Source organism: Pseudochaenichthys georgianus, chromosome 19 (assembly GCF_902827115.2).
Source record: "Pseudochaenichthys georgianus chromosome 19, fPseGeo1.2, whole genome shotgun sequence".
In the NCBI taxonomy this organism is placed as follows: Eukaryota; Metazoa; Chordata; class Actinopteri; order Perciformes; family Channichthyidae; genus Pseudochaenichthys; species Pseudochaenichthys georgianus.
In genome coordinates, this window is record NC_047521.1 from 24,810,083 (window position 1) to 24,823,415 (window position 13,333).

The following is a 13,333-nucleotide window of genomic DNA, read 5'->3' on the forward strand; positions in this document are numbered from 1 at the left end:
CGAAAAAGACAAAGACAGTGTGAAGTAATTACGCATAAGAAAACAAAGCAATACAGTTATTGGTATTTGTTTCATTCCACATATTTATTTCAGATACGTACAGTTTTTACGCTCTAATGCAGGGGTCTCCTACCTTTTTTAGGATGAGAGCTACTTTCAAAATATAAAACAAGTCGTGAGCTACTTTTACTCCACTTGTTTTTTGCAGTGTATATATTTAGCACATTTTAACATTATTATATGCTTACCTTTAAACTTTGTGTGCTGTTTGGGTCTGTGGGACCCGTTTTCAGTGCTTACTAAAAGAAAATGTATGCAATTTTTAATTATTTGAACCTGCTTTGTTTGGGGGGTGGACCTCACCTCCTCTAGGGGGGTCCGGGGGCATGCACACCCGGGAAGACTTTTTTTTTTAAATGTTGAAGTGAAATGCATCAATCTGCTGCACTTTGAGCACAAAATGAATTTATGGACACAGCTCTCAACACTCATATGAAAGGGAGCTGTATACTTTTCAATAATCTAAACATCTTTGGAATATGATCACAACCAATAACAAATCATTTACACTTGTTTATTCTTATCTTATGTTACCTAGTTAGCATTTTTCTCTTTTTATTTATGCATATTTTACTAATCACTCCCCTTTTAAACTGTTTTTAATTTGTGTTACTGTCTTATAGTACACATTGGAATGATTTCTCACTTTATTTTGTACAACTATATGAAATAGATAGGTGTGCTCTCTCTAATGACTCCGACTAGAATTACAAATATCGTTAGTTCCACCTATTCCGTCAGCCAAGAAATCATTTAATCATAAACTTTTTCATTTTTTTCATTTTCAGGGGGGCCACAGGGGGGTCCAAAGGCAGTCTTAGGGGGGCACTGGCCCCCCTGCCCCCCCTAGAACCGCCCCTGAGTAAAGCTAACAGTGTAAATAACTATCTGCAATTCATCACAGACTGATGGTAGACTTGTAAGATAAGGCACTTTAATGAAGAAAATGAAAATTCACTTGTTTGCTTGGCCAGAGTTAGATGAGTCTCTTCTGTAACTGTGCAGCTATCACCAGTAGCTGCTTAGCTTAGCTTATAAATCAACTTATTTGTTACAGTACAATATCACAAATTATGGGCTTTAATGTTCAAAAGGCTCTTTATTTTTCTCATACTGCCTGTGCTGCAGAACCTCTTTTCACCTCTGTCTGAATCCAGAGCTCAGTCTGCTCTGATTGGTTAGTTGGCCGGCTCTGTTGCGATTGGTCCAATGTGTTGGAGCGTTAGCCAATAGGAGTGCTAGTGTTACATATATTCTCGAAACTCCCTCTGGAGGGTTTAGGATTTCAACCTTTGCAGACCATTTACATGCACTAAAACTTATATAACACTACAGGAAAGGGAAACCCCAGAAAGCATTATAGAGTGGCAAAGTCCCGCCCATCTACTTCCGCCCCATGGGACCTTATTTCTGAAAAATTATGTATTGAAGTCAATGGAGAGAGAAAGATTATCTTTCGATCCCGTTTGAATTGTGCCACAAATTACACATGTTTGTCAATCTTAAAAAAGAAGTCCACGTTACACATTACACTCGTGTTACTCACCGACACCTTGTAAAGCCGGTCTCGCATGCTGGAACCAACTAACTCCCCTTGTGTGTATGTACAGTTCTCAACATGGCCAGACTTGGAGTGATTTTCACCTCTTTTAATACTTTTCGCTTCATTCTGAAAGAAAGAGGTGAGATGTGCCAAAGTGACGGCCATCTTGGTGTTGGTGACGTGTGCAAGACCAGAGTTGTAGTTCATGGAGAGCTTCTGTGAAGAAGAAGCCTTCATCACAGTTGGCATAGGGGCATGGTAAAAGGCACACTGAGGGAAACACATTAATAACTTACCTGGTCATTGATAAAATAAAACCCAAGTCATTGTTTGTTCAAAACAGATTTATTGAAAGTCTTTTTACAAGTAACCTGCTTACCCTCTCCTTCAAGGTTGTGAAGGCCAAACAGAGCAACAGAAGGAAGCAGCCTTAAGTAGAGGATCAATCAGTGGGAACACCTGTGCTCAATTGGAGCATACCATGTAGTGCATGGGCACGGGTGGCACTTTTCTTGCGAGTGTAAAGATGTTATTGTTTGGGGCTTCTGTTTGACCTATTTTGATTTGTCTTGCATTGTGAATGTGTTTGTAGATTAGAATGACATTGGTTAGGGGTATAAATAGTGGATTGTCCTATGGGGAGGGGCTTAACATGTATAAAACCCTGGCCACAAGTGTTTTGGAGGGTCTGACTGTGGCTGTAGAGCAGAGAGTCCTCGACCTGTATGTATATATGAGGTTTTTGTTTTCTTCCTGTAAAATCCTTGTTACTTTGTGTTTTTTCAGCATGTTGGCTGTCAATAAAAGCACCTAAGGATACATCTTTGGTGACTCTAGCCATCTTATTTAATTCCTAGTTTTCTCATCGAACCTTTTTGTAACAGCTTCACACAAAAATTGTTGTTACTTCACAGTTTTACGGCACATTTTTTTTTTTTTTGACTTGCAAAATTATCTTTTAAATTGACAAACATCATATGTGTAATTCGTTGCACAATTCAAACGGGATCAAAAGATAATCTTTCTCTCTCCATTGACTTCAATACATACCTTTTCTGAAATAAGGTCCCATGGAGGTCCCCCGGAAGGGGAGGGACTTCGCCACTCAACAGGGCCTCTTTAAATAATTCCAGTTGCATCATGGGAATTGTAGGATCCAGCATTGTTGGGACTACAAGTCAGACATATCTGCTTTTTCTGTACCAATTTTGACTGTTTGTTTTTTAATGTTTGTCTTACTTAACATTATGAAGTACTTTACTCAATCTCTGGACTACCTCTTTAAGTCAAAAATGGAACTTCCAGTGTGTTGTTTGTTCCCCTCGTTGCTGTTAGTATGTTGTGAAAATGTCAACAGCTGAGCTTTTTCCATTAAGAGCTGAAGCTGTTGGAAATATACCAGACTCTCAATTTAAATCAGAATAATTATTCAAACTGAAACATATCCACCCACTGATTTGATTAGGCATTCTTTCCTAGTCCTCTTAAAGCTTAAAGAAATTTGGATTTGTTGCACGTTGAGTGTTTCATTGTCAGAATGGTAAGGTGTGAGTTCAGTACGATGATGACAGCTTTCTGCTCGGTGCTCACACTGACACAGAGGTGAAGCGTGGACGGAAGTGTGGGAGAGAGTGAGAGAAAGATAGAGAGGGAGATAGAGAGAGAGAGAAATCCCATGCTCTCCCACTCCCACACCTTTTCCCTCTCGCTGTATTCTGGCTCTGGTGCCGCACGCTGCTGCAGTGAGACTCCGGCAGGCAGCGAGGGACGGCAACATTTCCTCACTGTCTCAGAGAAAGATCTTTTATCTCCGGCTTCCTCTTCAGCTTCTCTTCTTTTCTCGTCTCTGGGGACTCAAGTCCAGAGGGAGAAACCCGTCAGCTGTCCGTCTTCAAGCCTGTTGAATTGAATTAGAGTGGACTTCAAAGATAATCACTTTTTAGAATCTGCTCAGGCTGGATTTTCTGACTTAAAAACTCTTATTTCACCGGGAAAATCCGAGGTCTTGTGTTTTCCGAAATGGATTGAGGTGGATCTGTGATGTAGATCCATACTCTTACCTTTTTTTTTTTAAACTCTTGAGGACAAAAAACTAACAGTCGCCCTCTTTATTCCCCCCCTCACATGCCACCATGTTTGCCAGAATCTTCATTCCCAAGAAGCACCGGCAGCGTTTCGACGAGTCCGTGTCCCAGAACGTGATCAACCGGCTCTGTCGCAGCAAGAGCATCAGCGAGCCGCAAGGAAGGATCCGGAGGAGTCGGAGCGAGGATCATTCGGACCGGCACCACGGGTCCAAGCGGGCCAGCTCGGTGCCAAGAGATGGGGAACCAGGGGGGAGAGGGGAGACGGAGAGGGAGAGGGACCGGGACCGGGGGGTAAGGAAGTCCAGCTCGGGGATACCGCCACATCCCCCCCTCGGACCCAATCAGAGGTGAGCACACATGTTCTTTTTGTTAGATTCAAGATTCAAGGCATTTATTGTCATTCGTACGCAGTGTAGTTATGTCGATGGAGATCTTAGGTCACAGGCTCCTCCAACAGTGCAACACAATAAAACAGATACAATAGTGCAAGTGAATAGAAATAAAATAGAATAGAAATAGTGCAATAAAAGTAATTGAAATATGATATATTCGATACATAAGTTGGAAGTTGCAAACAGGTGAATGTTATGGATGTTCTAGTTCAGGTGTTCAACAGTCTTATGGCCGTTAGGATCCGATTAGTGTTGACATCCGGTAATCCACAGGTTCCTTTCCACAGGGAATGGGATCATATCAAACATGAATGTCATGCTTATCCTGATCGTGATATCCCAGTCTTAATCCAAATGGACCCTTAAACATACTTGGATCACTTTAATTTTCATGGAAAACAATCTTTTTTAGACATAGGAGAATTTTGTTAGAGTAAACATCCTTTTTTAGAGGAAGACAAACTATCTTCAATGAGGTCATCGTGGATCGAAAGGTCTCCGTGCATAACTAAAGGGTGAAAAACAGCAACCGTCTCATTTTCGTTACATAATAATTCCTGTATTTTTCTTAGAGCAGGCTCTGGTTTACACTTCTCTACCATGATATTGAACTGCACACAAGTGATCACCGTTATGATAATGGGGGAAAACACTTCCAAATCTAACAATCCCTAATCTCTGATCTAATGCCAGAAATGCGCTTTGTTATGCAGACACTCTTAAGCATTATGTCTTAAAAATATAACTAGAACAGACAACAGTGTGTCTCTGTTCCATCCTTCCTGTTTTCCTGTCATCTCCAGATTCTTTCATCTTTTACCTTCCTCGGCGTCTACTCGCTAGCTGACTTTAGCAAACCCCAAATCCGTGTGTGAAAGAAGACATTTTCAAACCCTACGACACATGTTACAAAGACCTCAAGCGCAGTTTTTATTAAGCCAAATAACCAGATATTTTTCAAACTGAAACTACCTTCCCCTCCTGAAATGCCTTCATCTATTCAACGTGTTAATCCTGCACTGTTGTAGAGCTCCTGACCGTTCACCCTCTCATGTTATCCTCCACCCACTTACACACTGATTACACGACTGTCCACTTAATAACACCACAGTGGGCTGAGTGTAGGATTACCGGCAGGGTGGCAGTGCACGCCCACACCATCTAAACCCTGAGATCTGTCTCTCCGTCCACTCACTCAGGATATATGAATATGTCAAGTGTGATGATACCGACAGGTCTCACTACAATAGCAGGCAGACTGATTGTGTGAAATGAGACTGACGTCATGTGGTGTAAAAGCCACCGTCACAAAAGCATGCTAAACTCAAATAACACCCCTCTCTAGAGTATTGTGCAACACTGCTGTCTCTCCCAGTGTAAGAAACTAGACTTAAATGGAGAAAGAAAATAGATTGAGATAGAGACAGAGTTGAAGATTAATAGCTATTCAAAAAATAAGGTAAAATATAGCGATAGAGAAGAAATAGAAGGAGACACAACAGAGATAGATTGATGGATAACATCAATTAATGTAATAACATAAAGGTCAGTCTTTGTAGGAGAAATTTGAAATACACAGATCGAGAAGAGATTTTAAAAGAAGAACAATTGGGATTGATTGATGGAGAGAGGAATAGATCCGGATAGATAGACACTTAGAGACAAAGCTATATACATGTATACATGGCTATCCTTACATGTTTGACACTACAGTAAATGCTTTCCAAAGGCTAACATCTCCTTTGTTTACTTATGTAACATAGTGACATCACTTTGTAACACTCATTACTATTGGCTAACGCTCCAACACATTGTACGTGATAGGCTAAGGTGCGGGACATCTCTAAACGGTTGACCAATCGCAACAGAGGCGGCCAGCTAACCAATCAGAGCAGACTGGGCTCTGGTTTCAGACAGAGGGTGAAAAGAGGTGCTGCAGCACAGGCAGTGTGAGGGAAATAAAGAGCTTTTTGAACATTAAAGCATGGAGACATGTAGAGACACTACACACTGATATACACCTGGACATTAGCAGGAGAGGACTCTTTAAAGTAGAGACACTACATACTGATATGCACCTGAACATCAGCAGGAGAGGACTCTTTAAAGTAGAGACACTACATACTGATATGCACCTGAACATCAGCAGGAGAGGACTCTTTAAAGTAGAGACACTACATACAGATATACACCTGAACATCAGCAGGAGAGGACTCTTTAAAGTAGAGACACTACATACTGATATGCACCTGAACATCAGCAGGAGAGGACTCTTTAAAGTAGAGACACTACATACAGATATACACCTGAACATCAGCAGGAGAGGACCCTTTAAAGTAGAGACACTACATACTGATATACACCTGAACATCAGCAGGAGAGGACTCTTTAAAGTAAAGACACTACATACTGATATACACCTGAACATCAGCAGGAGAGGACTCTTTAAAGTAGAGACACTACATACTGATATACACCTGAACATCAGCAGGAGAGGACTCTTTAAAGTAAAGACACTACATACTGATATACACCTGAACATCAGCAGGAGAGGACTCTTTAAAGTAGAGACACTACATACTGATATACACCTGGACATCAGCAGGAGAGGACTCTTTAAAGTAGAGACACTACATACTGATATACACCTGAACATCAGCAGGAGAGGACTCTTTAAAGTAGAGACACTACATACTGATATACACCTGAACATCAGCAGGAGAGGACTCTTTAAAGTAGAGACACTACATACTGATATACACCTGAACATCAGCAGGAGAGGACTCTTTAAAGTAGAGACACTACATACTGATATACACCTGACCATCAGCAGGAGAGGACTCTTTAAAGTAGAGACACTACATACTGATATACATCTGAACATCAGCAGGAGAGGACTCTTTAAAGTAGAGACACTACATACTGATATACACCTGAACATCAGCAGGAGAGGACTCTTTAAAGTAGAGACACTACATACTGATATACACCTGAACATCAGCAGGAGAGGACTCTTTAAAGTAGAGACACTACATACTGATATACACCTTAACATCAGCAGGAGAGGACTCTTTAAAGTAGAGACACTACATACTGATATACACCTGAACATCAACAGGAGAGGACTCTTTAAAGTAGAGACACTACATACTGATATACACCTGAACATCAGCAGGAGGGGACTCTTTAAAGTAGAGACACTACATACTGATATACACCTTAACATCAGCAGGAGAGGACTCTTTAAAGTAGAGACACTACATACTGATATACACCTGGACATCAGCAGGAGAGGACTCTTTAAAGTAGACGACACTACATACTGATATACACCTGAACATCAACAGGAGAGGACTCTTTAAAGTAGAGACACTACATACTGATATACACCTGAACATCAGCAGGAGAGGACTCTTTAAAGTAGATACACTACATACTGATATACACCTGAACATCAGCAGGAGAGGACTCTTTAAAGTAGAGACACTGCATACTGATATACACCTGAACATCAGCAGGAGAGGACTCTTTAAAGTAGATACACTACATACTGATATACACCTGAACATCAGCAGGAGAGGACTCTTTAAAGTAGAGACACTGCATGCTGATATACACCTGAACATCAGCAGGAGAGGACTCTTTAAAGTAGAGACACTACATACTGATATACACCTGAACATCAGCAGGAGAGGACCCTTTAAAGTAGAGACACTACATACTGATATACACCTGAACATCAGCAGGAGAGGACTCTTTAAAGTAAAGACACTACATACTGATATACACCTGAACATCAGCAGGAGAGGACTCTTTAAAGTAGAGACACTACATACTGATATACACCTGAACATCAGCAGGAGAGGACTCTTTAAAGTAAAGACACTACATACTGATATACACCTGAACATCAGCAGGAGAGGACTCTTTAAAGTAGAGACACTACATACTGATATACACCTGGACATCAGCAGGAGAGGACTCTTTAAAGTAGAGACACTACATACTGATATACACCTGAACATCAGCAGGAGAGGACTCTTTAAAGTAGAGACACTACATACTGATATACACCTGAACATCAGCAGGAGAGGACTCTTTAAAGTAGAGACACTACATACTGATATACACCTGAACATCAGCAGGAGAGGACTCTTTAAAGTAGAGACACTACATACTGATATACACCTGACCATCAGCAGGAGAGGACTCTTTAAAGTAGAGACACTACATACTGATATACATCTGAACATCAGCAGGAGAGGACTCTTTAAAGTAGAGACACTACATACTGATATACACCTGAACATCAGCAGGAGAGGACTCTTTAAAGTAGAGACACTACATACTGATATACACCTGAACATCAGCAGGAGAGGACTCTTTAAAGTAGAGACACTACATACTGATATACACCTTAACATCAGCAGGAGAGGACTCTTTAAAGTAGAGACACTACATACTGATATACACCTGAACATCAACAGGAGAGGACTCTTTAAAGTAGAGACACTACATACTGATATACACCTGAACATCAGCAGGAGGGGACTCTTTAAAGTAGAGACACTACATACTGATATACACCTTAACATCAGCAGGAGAGGACTCTTTAAAGTAGAGACACTACATACTGATATACACCTGGACATCAGCAGGAGAGGACTCTTTAAAGTAGAGACACTACATACTGATATACACCTGAACATCAACAGGAGAGGACTCTTTAAAGTAGAGACACTACATACTGATATACACCTGAACATCAGCAGGAGAGGACTCTTTAAAGTAGAGACACTACATACTGATATACACCTGGACATCAGCAGGAGAGGACTCTTTAAAGTAGAGACACTACATACTGATATACACCTGAACATCAACAGGAGAGGACTCTTTAAAGTAGAGACACTACATACTGATATACACCTGAACATCAGCAGGAGAGGACTCTTTAAAGTAGAGACACTACATACTGATATACACCTGAACATCAGCAGGAGAGGACTCTTTAAAGTAGAGACACTACATACTGATATACACCTGAACATCAGCAGGAGAGGACTCTTTAAAGTAGAGACACTACATACTGATATACACCTGAACATCAGCAGGAGAGGACTCTTTAAAGTAGAGACACTACATACTGATATACACCTGAACATCAGCAGGAGAGGACTCTTTAAAGTAGAGACACTACATACTGATATACACCTGGACATCAGCAGGAGAGGACTCTTTAAAGTAGAGGACACTACATACTGATATACACCTGAACATCAGCAGGAGAGGACTCTTTAAAGTAGAGACACTACATACTGATATACACCTGGACATCAGCAGGAGAGGACTCTTTAAAGTAGAGACACTACATACTGATATACACCTGAACATCAGCAGGAGAGGACTCTTTAAAGTAGAGACACTACATGCTGATATACACCTGAACATCAGCAGGAGAGGACTCTTTAAAGTAGAGACACTACATACTGATATACTGTACACCTGGAAATGATCACAATGGCCTCTTTAAGCTGAGCTGTCCATGGCTCATGGTGCTGATTAGGCTACTGTTTCCTTTCTCTCCTCATCCAACTACAATGACTACTTATCTCATTTAAATCTGACTTTTGATTTCTTAATAAAAGTCATAAATTAACCAGAGAAAACTATCTTTGTTATCTCGAGTAAACCAAATATATAACTTGTGATCTCAAGATAACAGCTTTTTAAAAAAAAAATGGATTCCCTGCTGCTGTAGTCATTTGTCATATTGCACACTCAGTGGTTTCGTTATAAAGTGACTGATTGTTTAATTTGGGTTTGTTATAAATAAAATCCTTTGCAAAATGTCTGGGTGGAATCATGTCAACTTGTAGAAACAGCTGGGGTCGAAAGAAGGGAATCAGCAGAGGCATTGAGCAGCCTGAAAGTCTCTCGGTTTGTCAAGAGTGTTCACTGCTGACACACACACACACACACACACACACACACACACACACACACACACACACACACACACACACACACGCACACGCACACGCACCCGCACGCACACACACACACCCATCTGCATTTAGCTGGTCTTGCATAACAGCCAGTAGTCTATCAAAGGACGGCTCTGTCTGTTTCCCCCCCCTCGTTTTTCTTTTTGTTGTCATCCCCCTGTTTACATATCGAAGCAGTGTACCCTTTAGCGGTTTCCAAGGCAACGCGCTGGTGGATAGAAACCATAAGTGTCTCATCTTAACGGGAGGTTTCTGCTTGTACTCCTCCACTGGGGGCGGGCGTAGCAAAGCACCACCATCAGCAAAGTGTCAACGCTTTCATAACAAGAATGTCCTTTCCTAAATTCCGATTTGTTTCGAGACCAGACTCCCGTCCACAGAAAGAGACGAATGAAAACACAATCAGTCTGGTGAACAGCAGAGAGTGAACCCTCCCAAACACACAACGGATGTTAAGCATCTGAAAAGTTAAAGGACTTCACGATTCATGCTGGAAACTATTGTTATGATTAATTGTTTAATCTGAAGCTCTCAAAAGTGAGGCGTTCCCACCTGTCTGTTCTATCATTCTGAATTAAATATATTTGGTAATTTGGGATTTTTGCTGACATTTTAATCACTCAATCAAACTTGATTTATATAGCACCTTTTGGGCCAATGAAATGCACTTAAAAGTGATTGATAAAAATAGGATGTTAAAAGAAGTTAAATGTTGATAATAACGTAGAATAAAACAAGTCTTAAGTCAAGAATACTTTTCATGACGCTGTTTGTAATCCTTGTTTAATCCTTTATTATAATAATAATAATAATCCTTGATTAAATTTGATCTCCCGCACAGAAGGTACACAAAACAGAAACAGAAGAAATAGGAAAAGCTCTTAGCATAAAATTAAATAAATTGTGGGAAACAAACAACATTATCTCGAAAGTAAATACAAAAATATGTCATGATGCTCTCCGATAAGCTTTTATGTAATCATGTATTTCCTGTTTCTTGTATAAATGTATTTCTTTATTTTATTTAATAAGAGGAACTTCCATAAAACCCAATTTCGCCCCTAAAAATGTAAGATAAATAAAAAAAAAAATCTGATTGTGAATCTGTTTCCTCAGGATCGTTCGTGTTTACCGGGGGAAGAAGAACTTCGGCTTCACGCTGCGAGGCCACGCCCCCGTCTGCCTCGACTCCGTGATCTCAGGTACACACACACTCCTGATGGAGTCCTCCTCTGTGTGTGTGAGAGTGTGTGTGGTGCTTGACCCAGTGTGTGTGTGTGTGTGTGTGTGTGTGTGTGTGTGTGTGCGTGTGTGTGTGTGTGTGTGTGTGTGTGTGTGTGTGTGTGTGTGTGTGTGTGTGTGTGTGTGTGTGTGTGTGTGTGTGTGTGTGTGTGTGTGTGTGTGTGTGTGTGTGTGTGTGTGTGTGTGTGGTGTGTGTGTGTGTGTGTGTGTGTGTGTATAAACGTGACTCACCAACAACAAAAGGATGATGGGAAAACACTCAGCACAGGCTGTTCTGTGCAGGAACAACCACTTTAAGCATCATGTTTATTTTCATGTTCAAACTGTTGTAAATTGAGTTGTCACGATGCAATATTACAAACGAGGTATAAAATAAACCGGGGTGGTTTTTAATTAGAAATGACATAATTTGATCTGATGTTCATACTTATCATGCACTTTAGTCACATCCGTCACACTTTTATACTTCATTTGATTACTGATACTTTTTCTTCACAGCATCTCAGAAAAGGGTCCTTGTTTTCAGCCCGATTACCTCTTTCTATCTTTAATGGACGCTTATAATTAGCTGCTCTTAAATGACTGTTTGCTCAACAATCTCTTATGTTTGCAGAGATTAAAAATGCCTAAATAAACACATTTTAAAGGGGCCCTATTCTGCTGATGTTCAGGTGTTTATCAGTATGTAGTGTCTCTACTTTAAAGAGTCCTCTCCTGCTGATGTTCAGGTGTATATCAGTATGTAGTGTCTCTACTTTAAAGAGTCCTCTCCTGCTGATGTTCAGGTGTATATCAGTATGTAGTGTCTCTACTTTAAAGAGTCCTCTCCTGCTGATGTTCAGGTGTATATCAGTATGTAGTGTCTCTACTTTAAAGAGTCCTCTCCTGATGATGTTCAGGTGTATATCAGTATGTAGTGTCTCTACTTTAAAGAGTCCTCTCCTGATGATGTTCAGGTGTATATCAGTATGTAGTGTCTACATGTCTCCATGCTTCAATGTTCAACAAAAACCTTTATTTTTCTCATACTGCCTGTGCTGCAACACCTCTTTTCACCCTCTGTCTGAAACCAGAGCCCAGTCTGCTCTGATTGGTTAGCTGGCCGGCTCTGTTGTGATTGGTCAACCGCTTAGAGATGTCTAATATATACATGGCATCAATTGGTATACAATTTGTTGGACCGCTAGCCAATAGAAGCACACGTGTTACACAGTGATGTCACCAGAAACTCCTTCCTGATGGAACTTTGGGATTAATCACAGGGCCCCTTGGCTAGGGATGCGGTAGGGACAATTAAGTGAAATTCAAGTTTTTATGGTAGATAGATATTATAGATACACCTAGAAGGGATCTGCACTTTGTAGTTCAATTTTCTAGTTTATTATTTGATCAATAATTTGTGTTGGGGTATCTCCTCTGCGGTGCATTTGGATAAAACACCATTTTTACCAGAGACATTATTCACAGAAAAATAAAACTCTCTATACTCTAGTGAGCATATTAATTACTTCCATTTTCTTTCATTTCCAGCAGTAACATGTTTTTTAATGTACTGTTATTGCGTGTGAGTGTGTGATGACGGCACTGTTCCCGCCCACCCTTATCTCCCACCATCATGTGCTGAAGCGGCAGCGCTGACTCAGTGGGCCTTATGGAGGACGATATGGAGAAGGAGGGGGTGCAGAGCCTCTCATCTAAACACAGATCCTAACTCTAACAGAATCAGACATGTTTTTTTCATCCCAGGGGTAAAATAGATTTTATCACAGATGCTCTATTTAGAGTGAAATGGAAAAATCAATAAAAAATAAATCAATAAAAAATAATAAAAAACAAGGTGAAATATTTGTAAATTCGTAGAAAAATTCGATAAAAGAAACAAATATATTAAATATATAACAATATAGAAATTTCAACTTGTAAAAATATCATTATAATAATAATATAGTGGGTGGAAATTCGATTTTCTGCTCTATTTGAGAATACAATAAATATATATAT

General features: G+C 40.3%; 1 protein-coding gene across 1 annotated transcript in view; it reads left to right on the forward strand.

The window, feature by feature from the left end:
* The window catches only part of LOC117464618 (delphilin-like), a 63,361-nt gene that overhangs the window by 20,840 nt on the left and 29,188 nt on the right, over positions 1 to 13,333 (forward strand). The window contains 2 exon segments of the mRNA XM_034107147.1: positions 3,747 to 4,037; positions 11,207 to 11,292. Coding sequence (XP_033963038.1) covers positions 3,747 to 4,037; positions 11,207 to 11,292 — 377 coding nt within the window.